Raw genomic sequence first — 21,252 nt, 5'->3', positions numbered from 1 at the left:
AAAAAAACACAGACCATAATGCAGAGACATATTAGTGCTGCATGTCCAGGTCATACTTGAGGTAAGACTCACAAAGCCTCACCTGGCAGCCTGCAGCAGTATGTGAAGTGAAGGGTTGGTCTGCACACTGCTGAGATCCACACCCATCCCTCCTGTTGCACGAGTCTTCTGGTACTACGGATGATGTCATCTTTGACCGTGGAGGAGGAGGGACCTGGTGGTGACTCCAGAGCTGCAGCAGCTCCATCAAGTCAGTCAGCAGTAACCATAACAACACCGGAAATACAGGCAAGGCCCTTCAAAATAAAGGCATAAACTGTAATGTCACTTCAGGGAAAAATGGTATATGAGTGTACAAAACAAAATAATTAATATGAATTATTCAGTAACGATTAATTCAATTCAATATGTCACAACAGATGTTTTATAAATACCTTATGTGACATTAATCATTTGGGGGTGTGGCCAGTAGGTCACTTCTGATTTTAATGTTTAGATATATATTTGTATATTGTTGGGCTGTCACACAGGTGGGTAAGTGTTTGTACATTTTCTCTTTATTTAATTGAATGGATTTTTAACAAAAAAAAAAAAAAAAAAATACACAACCTTTTATAAAAGAGATTGGTTGGAACATAAACCAATCTCTGGAACACAATATTAGTACTATACCAGTTATACTACCAATTGTCCTATACTTGTCTACTAACGGTTTTGATTCACAGTCCCAGGTGTGTCTGTGTAAAGTCTACATGTCATGAATGTTGCACTGTAATCACTTTTCAAATCTTATCTTAAAAAAATGTTGCTAGCACACCATTTTATTTCCAACGTATCTTATTTTTTGTAGTTTTTATCTTATATTATTATAAGGTATTTTGTCCCAATTTATTTATAATATATGTATTATTTTAAATTGCCTGATTGCAGTCTTGAACTAGATTAATCCCGGTTCAACCATGTAAAGCACTTTGTCAATTTGTTTTGAAATGTGATATATGAATTATTATTATTATTACTATAATTAAGCACCTTTGAGTCCTTGAAAAGCGCTATATAATTTGAATTTATTATTATTATTATAATTATTTTATCTTAGATTATTGTTGGGTATTTTATTCCATTTTATTTATTTATTCAGAATCAGAATCGTATTTATTGCCAGGTGTAAGAGGTATACACTAGGAATTTGCTTTGGTGATGTTGGTGCAAGTCAAAACAGTATAATAACAGAAGAATATATAAACGCTAGAATAAAATAAGAATAAAAAATATTAAATTATTAATGTTTGTGTTATTTGAATTGCCTGATTGCAGTCCTGAAAGTTTTTTTTAATCCTGGTTCAACCATGTAAAGCACTTTGTCAATTTGTTTTGAAAAGTTCAGTATTAATAACATTTATTATTATTATCATCATAATGACTGGAGGCTCTGAGTCACAACTCCTCACTTAGTGTTTCACCAACCTGCCCTTGTTTTATTGTGAAAGCCCTAACCGGAAGCAGGTCGGTTGTCCTCGCCCAGCTTGCCTCGTGGTGTCTCATGGTGGGAGGATCCTGATCCTCTCTGCTCGCCTTGCCCCGTTTCTCAGCTCCAGCTCTGTGAAATTAGCGAATACTGCAGCAAGAAGTGAGGAGTGTGTTGTGTGTGTATGTGTATATGTGTGTCACGATCAAGAGGAAAGGATTAATATTTATAAGAAGCTCTCACCTGGCTGCTGACAGGTAACTATGGAGCAGTAACTAAGAAGAGATGTTGCTATGGGACACAAGTCGGCAGTCTAATTATGGATCACTTACTGAGAGAGAAACAAGGTGGTGGCTTCTCCACACACTCCTCTCTTTCTCCTGCTCATAGTAGTTTAATCCCTCACTGTAATGTAGAGATAGTGTAGCAGTCAGGGCGTGTTTCTGCTACAACTGTTGATCTCTTCATTGTTGGTAGTTTCAAAGTCAGATCAGATCCTGTTGGTAGACTCTGTGTTACTCTGTGTTACTCTGTGTTACTCTGTTACTCTGTGTTACTCTGTGTTACTCTGTGTTACTCTGTGTTACTCTGTTACTCTGTGTTACTCTGTGTTACTCTGTGTTACTCTGTTACTCTGTGTTACTCTGTGTTACTCTGTGTTACTCTGTTACTCTGTGTTACTCTGTGTTACTCTGTGTTACTCTGTTACTCTGTGTTACTCTGTGTTACTCTGTGTTACTCTGTTACTCTGTGTTACTCTGTGTTACTCTGTGTTACTCTGTTACTCTGTGTTACTCTGTGTTACTCTGTGTTACTCTGTTACTCTGTGTTACTCTGTGTTACTCTGTTACTCTCTGTTACTCTGTGTTACTCTGCTGCGACCTCAATAAGACACTCCGCATGGCAAATCTCCTCATGAGCCTCTTCTATTCCTGGGAGCTCTTAATTTCCTCATTATTAACACTGATCATCTCTTAGAGGGCGTTGTTGTTTGAACTGCCAACAATCATCTGCAAAGCACAACACATGTAGAGTAGAGGGGAAATCTGGTGAGTTATTGAGGCTGAAACGCCCCAAGTTAGGCTTTATTATGTTAGACAAATGGCTTTTAATGGGATTTAAATATAGAAAAGGTCCCATTTATGATAACTTAAAATCCACAAATTAAAAATATATTGTCCTCCTCTCAAATATGTTCAAATGTATTGGAAAAAATAATAATAATCAACCTACATGTGGCATTTAATGCAAAATATATTCTTGATGCACTTGCAGATAGATGTTGACAGCAATATATGAGTGCTGTTAGTAATTTATCAAGCAAACATGTCGACTAGAGTGTCAAAATGGACTCTAGGAAATTGTGTTGGACATTTTTCCTTATTTTATAGACCAAAAAGACTGAATAATCAGTAATGAATACAGTTGCATCCCTGAAAACTTAATTTTATTTTCATATACTTAAATATGTTTGAAATATATTTCATCAGCATGTTGGACTACACACATGATTGTTATCATTATCTATTAATTTTTTTTTTTGTATATATTTATTTTTATTTTTTTGGTCTTTTTAATGTCAGAAAATAGTGAAAAATGTACATCATAATTGCAAGAGTGGGATCAATTTTCTCATCTCTGGGCAAGAAAGCAAATAAGTGCATTTCCCAAAGTGTTAAACTACTCCTTTAAATTCCACTTAAATTAAATGATATTGTCCTCATCCTCTCAAATATGTTCAAATGTATTGGGGGGAAAAAAACATACATGTAGCATTCATGCAAAATCTATTCTTGATACACTTGCAGATAGATGTTGACAGCAAACTATGAGTGCTGAAAACACTTGGATCAGATGGACTGAAAATGAACAACAATTAAAGTCATTTAGTAATTTACTGTAATACAACTATTCTCTGGTTCCAGCTTCTTAAATGTGACTATTTTATGCTTTTCTCAATTTTATATTAAAATTTGGGTTTTGGACTAGTAGAGTGTCAAAATGGACTCTAGGAAATTGTGTTGGACATTTTTCCATATTTTATAGACCAAAAAAAAAATATGTCGTAGACTGATTAATCAGTAATGAATATAGTTGCATTCCTGAAAACTTTATTTTATTTTCATATGCTTAAATATGTTTGAAATACATTTCATCAGCATGTTGAACTACACATTTGTGAATTAGTGTCTTCTAAATGTATACATTAGGGCTGCATTTTAATGATTGTTATCATTATCTATTAATCTGTTGATGTTTTTTTTTTATATATATATATATATATATTTGGTCTTTTTAATGTCAGAAAATAGTGAAAAGCTTACATCATAATTGCAAGAGTGGGATCAATTTTCTCATCTCTGGGCAAGAAAGCAAATAAGCGCATTTCCCAAAATGTTAAACTACTCCTTTAAATTCAGGAGGTTGTGGTATCCTCGAGCCTCACAACTAGAGCTCGTCTAATCAACATATTGGCTCAAAGGAATGAGCCGCAGCCTGGTCACCTACAAGCAGCCAAGGAAGACAGACACTCCTACTCCTACTCCTACAGCCTATGTTGAGAGGAAGTAGGGCAAGACAAAGAGAGTTGAGTCAGCTGGTGGAAGCCAGAGCACGATGACCAAACTCAAAGACAAGAGGCAGAGGATACACCGACACCTTATGACTCACTTCTGTTCAATAAGTCAGGTCCTAAGAAGACAAACCAGATCTCCTCAGCCTGGACACGTCTGTTCCTCCAGGGAAAAGCATAAGGGCTGCAACTAAGGATTCTTGATTGATCTGCAGGTTATTTTCTTTATGAATCTACTAATCATTTGGTCTATAATGTCAGGAAATGTACAGGGTGATATGAAAACAGTTTGCTTTGTCTGAGCAGCAGTCAAAAAGCCAAAGATATCTACTTTATCATAGAAGACTAAAATCAATAGCAATTGTTCACATTGGAGAAGCAGGAATCAGTCAATTTGTGGCATTTTTTGCCCCCAAAAAATACTCAAACAACAAATAAATTATCAAATGATGCAGATTTTCTTTTGATCAACTAATTGGTTGAGCTCTAAACTACTCTACACAATCAAATAATTGATTTGTTGACAACAGCAATTGTCCACAAACCAAATGTGGTAACAGTGGTATTGATCTCATCATCTAACTCTCATCAAGAAAGCAATAAGTGTAATTCCCCAAATGTTAAACTACTTCTTTAACATAAACATCTTATTTAATATATATAAAAATGTCTTAAACCTGCAGTAGGCAGCTTTAAGGTGACCAAAGTGGCGAGGGCTGGAGAGTGTGGATGTCAAGCAACAAGAATTAGGGAGAGACAGACAGGAAATTCCACCAAAACAGGACTTTATTTAGATGCATTTCCCCTTTCACTTCATCACGAGGTGTAGCTGCATCAAATACACAAACATAGGGAGACGCCATGAACTGCATTGCACAGGCATTTACTCTTTGTCTTAATATTTTCCAAGCAAAGTGAAATAATACTTGAACAAACAGTTAACCAAAGGAAAACATGGCCTTAAAAGAACAACTCACTTTGAAGACGCACATGATGAAGGCATGGGATCAGGTATCGCTGGTAGGATTCAGGGCAAACAGAAAAATGTTCTTCTCCTCCCGTCCTACTTACAGAAGCACTGATCGAGGGTTCAGATTGGGCTCACCTGTGCTGTTCAGACGCACCTAGACACAGGTGAGCCAGTGGCTGCTCTCAGAGCTCATTACGGATGAAGAAACACATGAAAGACTTTCCAACATAGTTTTGAACCCATGTTCCTGTCTGCGATACATCGTCACTTTGAGCTCACGATTGTGGTACACAGTGTCCGGAGTTGAAGCATCCTGCCGCCCCATCAGGAGCATATTTGGAGTGACGGAGTTAGGAGGATGACCCCTCTGGAGGTCGGCAATTAAACTTAACCGAAGCCTCTAATTTAAAAGAACAACTCACTTTGAAGACGTACGTGATGAAGTTAAAGGGGAAACGCTTTCTCTCCCTAATTGATGTTTTAGGCATCATTGGGCAAAAATCCCATAATAACCTTTCAGCATATTGTAACTCAAGTGTTCTGAGAGAAAACTAGACTTCTGCACCTCCTCATGGCTCTGTTATCAGGCTTTAAGAAATGTTAGCTTGTGACAGGAGACTTTGGCCAATCACAGGTCATTTCAGAGAGAGAGCGTTGCCATTGGTTGGTTATTCAACGGAGGAAGCTGTCAATCACTCACAAATTCTGATCAAACAGTCAAACTAGACAGCACTGATCAAATATGAATCAATAATTTGTTACTGTAAAGCCTATTTCTCGACTCAAATGTTCTTGTAGTGTACTGTTTAGCTGCAAAATGAGAAAGTTTGCTCCAGTTGGTGGGCGGTGCTTGGTATTTCCTCAACTGATCACAACATGGCTGTCGGGTCACAAACTTTCTCATTTTACAGCTAAACAGTACACTACAAGATGGTTCTGAAAACATTTGAGGCAAGAAATAGGAATTACAGTAACAGAATATTGATTCATATTTGATCAGCGCTGCCTAGTTTGACCGTTTGATCGGAGTTTGCGAGTGATTGACAGCTGCTCAGAGACGGCAAGGCTCCAGCTCGGCTCTGACTGCTTGTTTTCTTCCGGTCTGTGAAATCTTGCAGATGCCATTAGGAGCACCGGAGGACACAGAGGCACATGATTTTTTTCGGATTACATGTCTCTGCTGTCGCACTACTGTCAGAATATAGTGACCATTTTTATAAAAGTAACATTTTGAAATCATATTTGCTCCAATTCATCTCTTTAAGTTCCTTTATTATCAGATAGAGTCTGATTTTTTTGTCTTCATATGGACAAATAGGTTATTGTTCTCCTTTAAAGGAGATGTCACACCTGGTTTTGTTTAATGGGCTGGCTGACTTTAGGGACATGTGGTCATTTCCATGGGTGTACCAGTGAAGTCATGACTCAGTGAGACTAAGGAGCTGGTGTGTTTGCAACATACGCCCAGAGAATGCTAGAAGCTGACCTGATCCTCTGTATATACTCCCGCTGTTGTGCAAGAGAGCTCAGCACTCACAATTTCAATTTTATGCACTTGAGTCCACAGCTTATACTCAGGAATCTCTACATTGTGTCCATATAAACGCCTGATCTGAAACAGCCTGAAGCGTTCTTGTAAGATTGTTTTTTTGAGTAGTCACCCAACATCTGATCCTGTATCTGATCTGATGTCTGTGGCTTCCTGTCAGACTCAGTCAGATAAGAGTTTTTTACATCCGGTTAAAGGTGGTGTAGACAGCCGGTGTCGCAGGCTGTCTCAGCAACAACCTCTGCCACTTTATGAACTTTGCCCTATTTTTCTCAGACAGACAGACTCACTGAGGTGAGGCAAATACTCACGTGCCTTCAGATCTAAAAGTTCCTGTCCATTTTTTTTAATGCAACAACAGCCTGTTAGCTTGTGTCTCTAGAAATGAGTTGTAGTTGGGTAGCCAAAGATGCGGGGGGGTAAAAATCACGTCCCTAAGTACTTTAAAAGTCATTTTTTATTCTGTAGTAATACAAGTTTTGCGTTGTTCCATAGAGATTTAGGCTGGACGTGTAATCTCAGGCTGAATGTTTATCTGTAAAAACCCAGCCTTGGTTTTATTGCTCTGTTAGTTATGAAGCCTTTTAATTTACAACCAGTTCCTCCTTGACAACTCCTGTGTAATGGCAACACCAAAACCCCAGGAAATAAGTGGTCAGTGTTGATATCAGCTGATCTGAGTCTAGCGTAGTGTATAAAAGAACGAGGTGGAGCCCTGGGAAGCCTGTCGGACAAGCAAAACAATCAGACTCAGGCTTTCCTGTAATTTGCTTGTTTGCAGGACCTCAGAAAACCTCAGACCTTCATCTCCGGAACAACAGGCCTTTTTATTGGTTGGATGTTTGTTTGTCAGCATTGTTGTTGATTTTAAAAGTCATATGAGGATTGAGAGGCAGCTCTACCTCATTGGTCAGGGTCACTCTCTGCTCAGCTTGTTGCATAACTCCCGTTGGCCCCTGTAAGCCTCAGGAAACCTCCTTAGAGAAAGAGAGAGAGAGGTGGTGTGTTCATTAACCCGGGGCATTGCTCAAATAGTTGTAGGAAGTAACGGCGCTTTGCTTTCTCATGTGTTTTTTAATGGTGTTGTGTTTGGATCAAGTTATATGTGTGCTCCCTAGAGTCTGAGAGCGTTCACTTTACATTTTGTCTGCTTTATTGCCAGTGAGCTCACACATACCGCAACCGCTTCCATGCTTTGTTTTGGTCTGCAACTATTATTTACTATTCTTTTCATTCTGTGGATTACTTTTTGATTAATCGTTTAGTCAATGAAACACCCAAACATGTCCATCTCAGTTTCCTTGATCACAAGTTGACGTCTTCAATTTACTTGGTTTGCCTGACCAAGTGCCCCAAAATACTAGATTTTTTGATGATAGAAGAAGGAAAACAAAAAATCATTCTTATTTAGAAGCTGGAACCAGCAAATATGGCAATTTTGTTTGAGAAATTACTTTAAGGATCAATAAATGATCAGAATTGTTGGTGATTGATTTTCTGGTCATTGAGTTATACACTTTAAGAGAAAGGAAAATCACTCCTTGGTTGAACTGCTTACACCACATAGACATACTGTATGCAGTGAGCATTAAAACAATGCAAGGGGCTGCGTTGGTCGGGGCGTGTCGCCTCAGTTAACATGAAATACAATCCCGGAAGTCCAGTTTCAGAAACTGATCTGTGAATTTCAAAGACTTTTTCAGACGCCAAAACACGGTGCAGCGGTTTATAAAACTCTGAGACAATATTTTACAACTCCAAAGTCATCGCGGCGGGGATTATTTTATCTTAGGTTGTGATGATCATATGGTAAACAGTAGTACACGGCATTAGGCGATGCTTATTTCAAAAGGTCTCAGGTCAAAAATGTTGGACCCACTGCTAGAAGACTGCGGGGGAAAGAATGCTAATAGATCAGTAGTATAAATAACTCGCATCACTGTATGTCGGTTGCATATTAGTTCCTCAGCTTGTGTTATAACCTAGTGCGGATATAAGAGATAAAATGTAGGCTTTTATTACGTCATATTATTACGTTATCATCAGACCAAAGAGTTCAGTCAGTTCAGGATTATTTTGTTTCCTTACTGCATGTCTCCAAGTAACACAGTGTCCCTGCTGTGTCACACTTATATTTGGTTCTAAGTCAACCTTCGAATGATTGAAAACTTTATGAATATGTTCTAGCATACCGCTGGATAAATCTCGGCTGTGTTGTGTTGAGTCACAGTGACAGGTAAAATGAAAGTGTCTGCACTCTGAACTGAGTGATGGTTACGTAGAGCCGACAGAAGGATGTTGAACCGTTCCTGCTTTTGTCGTCGCTTTCACGAGGACGCTTAATCTCTGAGTGGCACCTTTGCTTTCATTCAGTAGTGTGGAGGTCAAAGGTTGCAGATAAGCATGTGCCTGTATTCACATGATGTGATTGCATCAGGGTGAGATCAGACTTTGATATGAATGTGGAGAGGACGAATGTTGGCTGATGCATGATAAACGAGCTTCATCTGTGAAATCGGTTACTACTGGCAACCACCTAAACTTCCTCCTCAGCTGTTGCTGCCATTAGTATCCATTAGCGCCTAAATTGAGGGCATCAGTCATAGACAGCCTAAGTATTCGGCACAGTTTGTGACTATATGGGACATTTTCACGCATAATTTCCTTTCGCCAACGTGTCAAGATGTTCCTTCATCATCTCCCAATGTCACTGCCACGAAAGGACGAGCTATCACTGTGCAGTGCAAAGAGAGCCACTCTGTAAATGTGCATGTAAGTGTGAGTAAGTGTGCTTGCGTGTGTTGCGTTGCCTCTGGCAGCCCTCTCCGTGTCCCGGCTCTGCTGAGGCCTGTCCAAACAGAACCGCGGCCAAAAGCTCCTCCCGGGCCGCACAGAACAGGAAGTGGGTTGTTTTGTTTCACGGGGTGAGCCTCCGAGGCCTCCAAGCTGCTGTCTCCCACTTGTTTCATCTAGTTCAGGCCATCTCTGGTCCAGTTGGCAATCTCTGGAAAGCTAAAGGTATACTGTGCAGATTCTCTGAAATCCATTTTTCATTCGAGTTTTGTTGAATATAATCTCACAATAGTGGAAGCATTTGCAGCTGAAGTGAAAGATCAGTTTTGGTCATCATTGTACAGTATATTCAGGGTCTTTATAATACTTATAAAACATGTAGAAATAACAGGAGAATTTGCTAGAGCAGCCTAAATTCAAAATTGAGCCTTTGGCATTTTTGGGAAAAAGCTGTGCAGCTGTAACTAAACCCACTGCACCAGAGGGAGTGGGCCTTTGAGCAAAAGTGAGAAAATGTGAACAAACCATGACCAGAATTCCCATAAGAAGGAATAAACCCAAAATGTTAATAAAACTGTCAAACAAGGAAACACACCCAACAGTTCCAGTACGGCTACTGGTTATGCCAAGACTGAATATCCATGGAAACGGGGCCGGATAACAATTTCTTCTCTTACATCCTTTTTTTTTCTCCCTTTTTAGTTTCTTTGCTCACTTTGCAAACCATTTTTTCACAAAATGTATATATAATTTTTGTAATAGATGTATACACTCTTACAGAATGTGCATGAATGTACATATTAATGTATTTTTTTTGGAGCTTATGTATCTGTTATTTTGACACTACAGAGACAATTAGATCAATTAGCGCATATTTCCCTAATACTGTGGGCAGTGACTTCTTATCTTTCAGATTTTTCTCTTATCCTGACAGTTTGGAGTTGGGTTTATATTTGCCAAAGTGTGATAGTTAACTTCAAAATTCAAAAATAGAGCTGCGACAGTTAGGCGATTAATCAATTGGTCGATCTTTTGAGTCGTTTTTTTTTCCAGAAAACAAATACCTAAATTCTCTGGTTCCAGTATTTGCTGCTTTCCTCAATCATGTGCAACTGTTGGTTGGACAAAACAAGACATTTGAAGAGCTTTGAGCTCTGGGTAACTGGGAAGGACTTTTTTTTCCCAGCTGTTTCCAGTCTCTGGTTTAAGCTAAGCATCATATTTACATGAGTGGTATCAATATTATCATTTAATTCTCTGCAAGAAACCAAAAATATTGTACCAAATCAATGTAATATATGGTGTCCATATGGTTTCTTCATAAATGCAAACTCAGTTTGATGATTTCTCTAGACTTTGCAAATGTTGACGTGTATTACCTATAAAATGTCAGAATATTGAGATATCCATTTTGCACAAATCCCCCAGCTCTGCATGGAAGAAATGATTTTTAGCAAGCGATTGAAATGAAACTGGTGACACCGATCCACTGATCTGTTATGAAACCAAACAAACAACAGTTTGACAAATAACCTCAGCCCGTAACTCGTGATGATTCTCTATGGTTTGACGCTACTCACTGACAGGTTTCGGTGTTGCTATGCAGCCGAGCAGAGATTGTAAAAGTGGGCGTTGGGGCAGACTCGACTCAAAAGTTTTGCCCTGCAGCGCTGAAAGATTAATTTCCCCTGATAAGTGGGTGCCCTCGTGAAGAGGATTGCTGTCAAGACTGTCTGGCAGAGAGTAGATGAGGTGAGGAGCCAAATGAGTATATGCACAGCTGCTCCCAGGCAGGCAGCAGGGCTCCAGCTCATCCATCAGCTGCACTGCTAACACATCCCCACACAGCCTGCACCAACTAAACCGCTCCTCTTCATCTGGCCTTATTGCACAAATGTGACTTGTTTTATGGGTTGTATTTTGTGCACAAGAAAGCTTCATCCTCGCAGGCCCCTGAAGCGTTGTTTGACATGGTTTTGTTTTGGTGGTAAAATACTTGCATGGTATTTTTTTCTTTCTGCAGTATATATACACAAGTTCACAACTGTGTAAACCCCCATGTTAGCAGCTCCAGCTCAACACCGGAACAACACATGTGCAGCAGGTTTATCTCTTGTTCCTTTAATGCGAAGTCATTTTGAGAGAATGAGGATAATGTCTCTACAGAGTGTCCCTGAAGAAGCATCTGGTGAGATCAAAAGCAGGTTTATAGTGTTTTGTCTGCTTTAGGACACCAGCAAGTATTTCACCAGCTGCTCCGATTTCCCGGACGCTTTTCTTTTCCACACACGTCGCAGAGGGAAACAAACAGGGCGGAGCAGTAGCCTGATAGCACATTCCTTCATGTTCCAGCTTGTCTCAACAACCCCCCCCTCCTCTTCCTCTCTTTTTCTCCTTCTCCGTCTCTCCACTATCTTCCTCCTCCTCTCCTCCTCTGCTCTTCATGTAGCTTTGTAGTCTAGATTTGTCATCAGGGTTTCAAGGTCTGACACTGCAGCTGTCTGTGACAACGTGCAGATCAGAGAGCACTCCCTTTAGGTGTAATGTGATGCAGGACTGTCAGTCAGAGATGTCAGAGACGGTGGTTGCTTTGGAGCCACACAGCATGAGCAGAAAGAGTTTTTGTACAACATCGTGTTCTGGATTTGATCTCATGTTCCTGTGATCTTTAGAAATAATTTAAATATATGTAGTGCAGAATACACAAACAGTGGTGTTTGGCTCCTTCCTACAGCATGACAAGGGAAATCTCCCATGACTGCAAAAAAAGTTTCCTTTGTCTTTTTGTAGTACTGCTGATGATTTTGACATGAAGCAGTTCTGTATGTCTGTCTTTGACAAATTCCTGTAAAAACATAAAAACCCTCCTCTTGTTTCCCAACAGAGATGGCAGCCATACGGAAGAAGCTGGTGATTGTCGGGGATGGAGCTTGCGGGAAAACATGTCTCCTCATTGTTTTCAGTAAAGATCAGTTTCCTGAAGTCTACGTCCCGACGGTGTTCGAGAACTACATCGCTGATATCGAGGTTGATGGAAAACAGGTTTGTACATTTGACACTTACAGTAAGTGGGCAGTCTCTAGAGGTGGTTGAGTCTGTCGATTAGAGAGCCTCTCTGTCATAAACCAACACTGTCCTTAAAGTAATAATATGAATGACCTAACTGACCTTTCACTTTAAAAAAGAGAATCTTGTAAAAGAGATCATAAATATGTATGATATTCTGCTGAGAGCATAGACTGTATATAAGAAGTGGATATAGCCACCATGACGTAACTGCCTGGTTTGTGGACTGCCGTTTTGAAGCCTCGAGTTCGGCATTTTGGTTTTTGGCCGTCACCATCTTGTTCTTTTGTAACCAGAAGTAACAAGAGAGAAAAACACACTGTGAAAAGGGTTAAAGTTGTAAGACGAAAACAAGGAGAACTCCCAGACCGGACAACGCCGTGGTTGCGACCTGTCAATAACAAGGTAGCCACGTCCTAAAGCATGCCCTACTTTATGGTCTATTTGACTCTAAATGGGACCATAATTTACTAAATGAACATCATGCTGTACTGAAGAAGACTTGAAACTAGCGATTGAGACCATAAACTCATGTTTACAATGTTTACTGAGGTAATAAATCAAGAGAGAAGTAGAATCATTTTCTCATAGACTTCTATACAATCAGACTTCTTTTTGCAACCAGTGGAGTCGACCCCTGCTGGCGGTTAGAAAGAATGCAAGTTTAAGGTACGTCTGCGTTGGCTTCACTTCTCAGAACTGGAGGTAGCCCGCTGGGTAAAAGACTGAGATTAAAGCTGCTTGTCTCAGGCAAAGAAATCAGCAGCCTCACCATTTCATGATCCATGTAGAGGACATGGAAATACAGAAACAGCACTGTTGCGGTGTAGCGCTAACTAGTTCCAGTATTAAAGTATTAAAGCTGCAGTAGGTGAGATTGGAGCAAATATGATTTAAAAAAAGTTATTTTTATAAAACGGTCGCTATATCGTGACATTAGTACATGAAACAGGTAACCTGAAAAAAGTCATGTGCCTCTGTGTCCTCCGGTGCTCCTAACGGCATCTGCAAGATTTCACAGACTGGAGGAAAACAAGCAGTCAGAGCTGATCTGAGGTCTGCTGTCCATCTGCTGACTATGAGAGTCGGCTGTCAATCACTCGCGAACTCCGACCAAACGGTCAAACTAGGCAGCGCTGATCAAACTAGGGAATTGTTTCAGACACAGTTATGAAACCAGCTAGATTAAAGTCCTGCTCCCAGGTGTGTGTGACGTCTTGAATGTGAGTCACAGGGAGTTGGTCAGCGAGGGTCGAGTCTGAGCTGCAGATGGCTCGTTTTGTCAAAGGGTTTTGTTCTCTTGAGCCGACCACCGCTGCAGGATCACCACTTGCCAAAACAGGAAATGACTCTACTTCCCAGCTTCCTGTTCAGACGGGGGAACAGGGATGTCTCTTGGCGATCCCTCTCCTGCCCGATAAACGTCTCTCATTTCCTGTCCTGGTGGCACTTATGTGGTGGGGGGTGGTGGGCAAGGAGGGGTTAACTGTTGTGTTCTGGACAGGAAATATAAAGTTAGGGATCCATGATGGACATCGGTCTAGAGGGGGATAATTTTGCATCCCCTCTCTGGGATTTGTCTTTCTCTCACCTTCAGAGGATTCTCTAAAAATAGCTGTTTTTTTCCCTGTTTTCCTCCCCAAAGTCTGCAGCTCACAACAAGTCCAGTGGGAACATATCTCCGGCTGCTCATGCAGTCTCAACAGTGTGCAGCCACCCTCTGCCTCTGCAAACCTCTATTTTGGGACCGCTGACTGATGCTTGCGCTCTTTTTGGACACACAATAATCTATTGTCATTCAGTCAAGTTTCAGCATTTAAAACTTTTGAAAAAGTGTGTTGTTTTTTTTCCCCTGAACACAGTTGGGTGATGACGGGCTGCTAATGCCCATACAGGGACAGAAGGTATCCGGTTTGATGCTCGCTAATCTCCCACTTTCCCTAATTGAATTAATCAGCAGTATGATGGGATGAGGCCAGTCCCTGAGTTCATTTCCTCGACACTGAGAGCAGAACAGACTTATGGAGCTGATTAGGTCAGATGTTGCCGCAGCAGTGAGGAGAAGCAAATATCTAAACTAGGAATGCAGCCGGGGGGTAAAACACACAAACCGTAAGTTATGATCAGGATGCGAGCCATGTGTGACAAGAGGAGATAAACGTCCCGATCAGGTTAAACAATCTCAACATGATTTACTTTGTGGTATTTAAAGCATTAGCCTTTGGGGAAAACACTCAGCGCACGCCTCGAGGTTCATACGTCATACTCCAAACAGTCACGTCTCTCCGAGGATGAGAAAAGCAACTTCATCACTAATGGTGGCGTGACTGGTTAAGTGTTTGTGTATTCATCTGGAACAGTGAGCAACATACTCCGTCTGGGAAGACGAGCTAATTTTAACTCTTTAATCCTTAATGATGGTTCAAATTACAGAACTTTCAACAAAAATTACACAAGTTAATGAATGAAATCGTGGAGATAATAAAGGTGTAACAGGAGAATCACTTGTACTATTTGTGTATTTTGTTTGTTTACCTGTTTTTCTTCTGATTTCTCCCAGGTGGAGTTGGCGTTGTGGGATACCGCAGGCCAAGAGGACTACGACAGGTTGAGGCCTCTCTCCTACCCCGACACAGATGTCATCCTTATGTGCTTCTCCATCGACAGCCCAGACAGTTTAGGTAAGGAACTGCTGACATACATATATATATTTAAACAGGTTAGTCTAAATGAGATTAACCTGGCTGAGACGGCGACGGCACAGAAAGCAGTGACTGCTATGTCAAAATGATAAATGCACGCCGAAAAAGTGAGATTTTGTTATCGTGTTTATCTTCACAGAATCGGGGTAGTTCATATCAGCTGAGCGAGCTGTTTGTTAAATGCCTTAATGGACTTGATGGGAAGTAGGATTAGTGCAGCTAAAACCATCTTTGCCTCGGGCAGTCTGCAGAGCAATCCATCATGAGAAGTGTTCTGCGCCGTGACTCTGCACTGCCTGTCCCTTTTTTATAGTCTCTCTCCCTCTCTAGTATTTCTGCTCACTTTCTCGTCTCTCTCTCTCTCCCGGGACAGAAAATATCCCTGAGAAGTGGACGCCTGAGGTGAAGCACTTCTGTCCCAATGTTCCCATCATCCTGGTGGGGAACAAGAAGGACCTGAGGAACGACGACAACACACGGAGAGAGCTGGCCAAGATGAAGCAGGTACAAAAAGCCTCTGAAGGGTCAATGAACTGTGGATTGGAGGTAATCAGGCACAAGTAGGTACCTCTTCAATACTACAAGGCACCAATAAGGCCTGAGGAGGAGGAGACGTGCTGGGTGGAAACATTTTTATGAGGTTCAATTTGTGAAGTTCTATCTCAAATATTTATGCTCATATTCATGACAAATATTGCTTAGCGGGAGTTCAGAGTGACGACAGCACTGCATTTAAAAAGTGCAAGGGGCTGCTTTTTGGCATGTTGTCTCAGATACTAAACATAAAGTACAAACATGAATTGTATACTATCTCCCTTTTCTTATTTTACCTGTCTGTCTGAGTTAACTGCCCTCTGGGACAGCACTCTGAAAGGCTGTTAGTGGCCTCTCAGTCTTACTATAATGACAGCAGCATTTTGGTTTACTGTGTCACAGACCCTATGGGCCGTTCTCTGTCTGTCTCCAGGCTCCAGCTGAACATAGCAACATGTTGACTAAAGCTCGCCAGCTCTTTCAAACGCCACCGTCAGCTTTTTTGACAAAGAGTAGCACGAAGTCATCAGTTCAAGTGTTTTGGATCTGACATGGTCGTACAGACACCGTTGGCTCGACATGTGTAAGCTATGATGTGGCTGGGAGGGTTAGTGAGGTAGTGTGTACCTGAGGCTCTGATTACAAGATTTACCTGTTTGATAAATGTGTCATCATTTCAAGACGGTGTGGATAAACAGAAAAACACAGGTGCATCAAATTCGGCTTATTTGGTTTCATAAGGGACCGTACAAAAATGATTGGGATGGGGAAGGTGCACTGAGCTGTTTAGGACTGCTAACAATTATTTTCATTATTGATGAATTATCCAATTCTTTTTGTGATTAATTGTACTGTTTATAGAAATATATAAAGCAGCGAAAAACTGGCATTCACAATTTCTCAGAGTCCAAAATCCAAAGATTTTCAATTTACTCTCATATATATTACAAAGAAAGTCAGCTGAAACCAGAGAATATTTGGCATTTGTGCTTGAAAAATAGCTGAAATTAATATTTTCCTTAGGCCCTCCCCTTGACTAAGATAGCCCCCCACATACACACGCAAAAATAATAATGATTTAAGATGGTGTACTCCAATTTAAACTTTAATATATAAATTCAATTTTAGTCATTTAGTCATTTTCGTATATCCATCAAATCACACTGCAGACAAAGTAGAAGTAGAATTAGAAGAAAACAATTGTGGCAAACATAACAAAATTATGTTTACTGAATATTCATTCAGTCATTTAATTACTTTTGAACCAAAAGTAGCCACTGTCACTTTATACGACACATCTACCTTTTTTCTTTTTTGTAATTTTACTTTACTGTCGTTCATCTTTTTGTGCAGAATAAAGTGTTGGGAGCTGATATATGATAGTGATAAATTACATTCAATCATTCCTAAAAAATTAAGATTACCTTCCCTTCAGCAAAAAGAAGACAAAAACATAACTCTCCCCCTTGGGCTACACGGTGGGCCAGTGGTTAACGTTTGTGATTAGCAAGAGGGTCGCAGGTTCGAACCCGGCTTGGGGCCCTTCTGTGTGGAGTTTGCATGTTCTCCCCGTGTTAACGTGGGTTTTCTCCGGCTTCCTCCCACAGTCCAAACACATGCAGGTTAGGTTAACTGTTGACTCTAAATTGGCCGTAGGTGTGAATGTGAGCGTGAATGGTTGTCTGTCTCTGTGTCAGCCCTGTGATAGTCTGGCGACCTGTTCAGGGTGTAACCCGCCTTCGCCCAATGTCACAATGTCAGCTGGGATCGGCTCCAGAACCTCCACAACCCTGAATAGTATAAGCGGTTACAGATAATGAACGCCCCTCCCTACTACTACTAATAATTTTCGTACAGTCCCTAACAATCTCTCTCTGCTCTGACAACGCAGGAGCCAGTGAAGGCAGAAGAAGGCAGAGACATGGCCGGCAGGATCAACGCTTTTGGCTATTTGGAGTGTTCCGCCAAGACCAAGGACGGCGTGCGGGAAGTGTTCGAGATGGCCACTAGAGCGGCGCTGCAGGTCCGCAAGCGCAAGAAGAGAGGCGGCTGCGCGCTGCTGTGAGCAGTCCAAACGCCCTGAAATCAACTGACCAATAGGAAAAGAAAAAAACAACACATGAGAAGGACTGACCTTTACCAAATGGCATCTTTGTACTGTATCTCGCATTTCACGATAACAGGCAGGCAGATGAGTCAAATGCAAACAAACCGAATACAGGAAATTGGACTTTGTCTATATTACAACCGTGGTTAGAAATTGATGTTTAAAGTTCCTTGTTGATTTGCTTTTTTTTTTTTTTTCTTTTTTTTTTAAATCTGTCTTTACACATAGAATGTTTTCCTACTTGTTTTTCTTTATACTTGTAATGTAACGAGGCAGCGATAGATGCACATATTTGTACGCAATATTGTTCTTCACGAGCTTGAGTGAGCAGCATCGTATAAAATCTTTATGAGTAAGATCCAAACAGTCCAGTCTGTCCTGTTCATCTGTTTATCATGGTAGTCCTGATCTTTTGACCATAAGATTTAGTGCCTTTTCTTTTTTTTTAAGTTTGTACACCACCGTCTATTTCTCATGTTTGTCAGCTAGGTAACATTTCAGCTGAGGGACTCTCCATTGTACTGTAGCTAGTGTTGTGAAACCTGAGCTAAGCCATAAGTAAGGCTTTCAGTTGCTGTTGACCCGGCAAGCACAACAAATGGTTGCTTGTAATTTTTTGTTACCGTTCCCTCAACATTTACCATTGAGGATAAAGAAAGTAGCTGCCTCATGTAAAAATATTAATAAGAGCTGATTATTCACATGCATCATATCTATCGCTAATCGGTGCAGTGGACCTAGATGTGGGGGGGGAGAACTGGCCAATCGAGACACAAGCCAATATGACTCAACTATGCACAATAAAACCGAAATGAAGGCCAAAGCCTGGTGAAACCTCCCTTGTTTGTTTATTGCGAGTGACTGAGTTCAGCTACAATTCAAGGGAGCCGCTGAGTCACGCCCGCTGTTGGAATCCTGTGTGTTGGACGGGTTAGTCCAGTCGTGGAAATCATGCCCTTTAGGAGCCTTCGCGTGTGGATGTTTTCCAGTCGGACGACATTCTTTACATGTTTGAGAGGAGCTGAGTTGTGTCTGTGTGAGGAGTTTGTTTTTCCCCGGTGCCTTCTCTGCCTTTTGGTTGTTCTCTCCCAGACCAGATAGACCAGCTGCTCCACGCCAACCTGATACTGACTGACGAGGTCAAGAGTGACCTTTCTGACATGTTTCGCAAAGCTCGGCTCTTTGAATGGCTTCAAAATGTGTCATTAGTTTCCTCAACTTTCAGTCCTCACAACATAAAGATTTCATCCATGAATGCAGTCTCGTCTTTATTATCTTGGAAGATAAGATTACACCAATTTACGTCACATACCTTTGCATCAAGAATGAATAATGGGGAAAATTACACATCTTTTATAACATATTTCTTCAACATCACTGAATAAAACATGTCAAGATTGTCTTTGATGTTTTAGAGTTGTGTGTTACTGCCAAAAAAAATGTTGTGGAAAAATGAAAACTGGGATTATTCATCCTGATCTGTGTTGGTCTTGATCTTCGCTTCTTGACAATAAACATTTGCTATTTTATGTCTTAAGTCAAAGGAGCAGGATATCATGAAGGGTCCACACTGAATTGTGCTTTTGGAGACACGTCGGAGACCGTCCACTGGTCTTCTCAGAATACTCAAACTTGACCTCTTTATGGTGTTGCTTTTCTCTGCCTCTGTTGCTCATTCATGTACTGTACATGTCCCCTGGTTGCATGTTGCTGTCGGTCATGGTCGTGGAGGAGGGTGGATGTTGAGATGTGTGATATCTTAGATGTTGCATGCAACCTTCTTACAATGCCAGTAAAGGCAACAAATCTACACAGCTGGCAGGATCTGTATCCGTTATATAATACTAATGCAACTTTATACCCTCTACTGGCCGAGCACACATGCTTTAACTGGGTGATTCAGTGAAACTAGTTTTTTAGGAGTAGAGTGGGCATCTATAACAATTACACACACACACAAGCACCATATTAATGTTACCTCAAATGTTTCTAGGTTGGATCCTATGTTTCACTCTGGACTTTGTGCATCATTGTGGACAACAACAAGCACACCAACAAGGCAGGAGTAAAACAGATCCTTACGACTAAAAGGTTTTTATCAATGAAAACATGGGTCTCGACTGAGTTATGCGTTTCATAATTTTGGCATGATGCTCACGGGTCCCAACACCAAGGAATTCTTGGGAATTAGGTCAGCGGTGATAGTCAATTAACTTTCACAGCTGGAAGCATGGCATAATGATGAAAGCATTCCCTTAGAGCGGCAGAGGGTCTAGTGTTGAACATATCACTGAGAGCATGTACAAAACTGCTGTTAATGTGTAGACAGATAATGTTGCGCTATATCAAAAGTTGTCCTTATGATGTCGATGCATGCATGAGAGAACCGTGGGTTTTTACAGTGAGCACACACACTACACACTCACGTCTTCGGGAACAGCTTCTGCTCAGTGTCGTACAACTTTCTGTCTTTCTCTTGAAGTATTTGAAATGATAAAAGGATCCAGATTTCTATAAAAGCTCATTGTAATAATGCTTTGTAAAACAGAAAGTGTTGTAGTGAATGTTTGATCTGAAGTGGACATGAATATTGTTAATAAACTATTTTTGAGACAAGAGAGACTCGTCCCCCTTTCGTCAGTTCTTCTCAGAAATGGTTTACTGCACATGATGCTATTAAAGGTGATGATTAATCAAAGGAGACGTGACAAAGTGCAGAACAATACAGTTCAGAAATTAACAGTTTATTTCTTCAGGCTTCAACTATTATCAGAAAGAAATAGACAAGACTCACTTGTTAAGTGCAAACTGCAGTAAGACGTACGGTGTTGTGTTCCTGAGAAATGGAATAGTCTGCTCTTTATTTTCTCACTCTGAATATGAAATGTTTGTGTGCATGCTAAATCGAACTTGCTGTCAAGTGGCAGCTTTATTTAAAAAGCCACTGCAGAGTGAAATGTCAAGAACAAAAGATTCACTGGTTCATTTTGGCATAGTCATCAAAAACCAAGCATTGTTTCATTGCACCAAAATATACAACTGCTCTTTTATGAAAAGTCCATAAAAAGGATATATACTTAAAGCTGCAGTCGGTAACTTTGAGCAAATGTGATAAAAAGTTATTTTTATAAAAAACGTCACTATGTCCTGACAGTAGTGCATGAGACAGATGTTCCTCTGCCTCCTCCTAGTGCTCCTAATGGCATTTGCAAGATTGGAAGGAAAACAACCTATCAGGCCGAGCGGTCTCTAACGCAGCTGTCAATCACTGGTCGCGGAACTCGCAAACTGCGATCAAACATTCAAACTAAGCAGCACTGATCAAATATGAATCAGTATTCTGTTACTGTAATGCCTATTTCTCTCCTCAAATGTTTTCAGAAACATATTTTAGCTTACTGTTTAGCTGTAAAATGAGAAAGTTTGTGACCCAGCCGCCATGTTGAAAACACTGGAGCCAAAACCAAGCACCGCCTCCGGACGGAGCGAAC

At 40.6% G+C, this 21,252-nt stretch overlaps 1 protein-coding gene across 3 annotated transcripts; it reads left to right on the top strand.

The window, feature by feature from the left end:
* Positions 1 to 1,498: 1,498 nt before the first annotated feature.
* Positions 1,499 to 20,379, top strand: LOC119497343 (rho-related GTP-binding protein RhoA-D-like). 3 transcript variants are annotated; one of them, XM_037785422.1, is made up of 5 exons: positions 1,499 to 1,630; positions 12,237 to 12,394; positions 14,979 to 15,099; positions 15,494 to 15,624; positions 17,546 to 20,379. In XM_037785422.1, exons 2-5 carry the CDS (start codon positions 12,239 to 12,241, stop codon positions 17,717 to 17,719), a joined length of 582 nt encoding a protein of 193 aa, XP_037641350.1. In that variant the 5' UTR covers positions 1,499 to 1,630; positions 12,237 to 12,238; the 3' UTR covers positions 17,720 to 20,379. The 3 variants fall into 3 exon arrangements, with proteins under 3 accessions (XP_037641350.1, XP_037641342.1, XP_037641358.1); XM_037785414.1 differs by having other exon boundaries at positions 1,577 to 1,725; XM_037785430.1 differs by lacking the exon at positions 1,499 to 1,630 and adding an exon at positions 4,134 to 4,255.
* Positions 20,380 to 21,252: the final 873 nt, after the last annotated feature.

This window comes from Sebastes umbrosus, chromosome 1 (assembly GCF_015220745.1).
Source record: "Sebastes umbrosus isolate fSebUmb1 chromosome 1, fSebUmb1.pri, whole genome shotgun sequence".
NCBI lineage: Eukaryota > Metazoa > Chordata > Actinopteri > Perciformes > Sebastidae > Sebastes > Sebastes umbrosus.
The sequence above is the reverse complement of the archived record's forward strand: the minus strand, read 5'-3'. Positions and strand labels throughout refer to the sequence as shown.

Coding starts and splice junctions, on each gene's coding strand:
- LOC119497343 (XM_037785422.1), top strand. CDS start 12,239: ATGGCAGCCATACGGAAGAAGCTGGTGATTGTCGGGGATGGAGCTTGC. Junction 12,395..14,978: donor TCGAGGTTGATGGAAAACAG/GTTTGTACATTT, acceptor GATTTCTCCCAG/GTGGAGTTGGCGTTGTGGGA. Junction 15,100..15,493: donor CGACAGCCCAGACAGTTTAG/GTAAGGAACTGC, acceptor CTCCCGGGACAG/AAAATATCCCTGAGAAGTGG.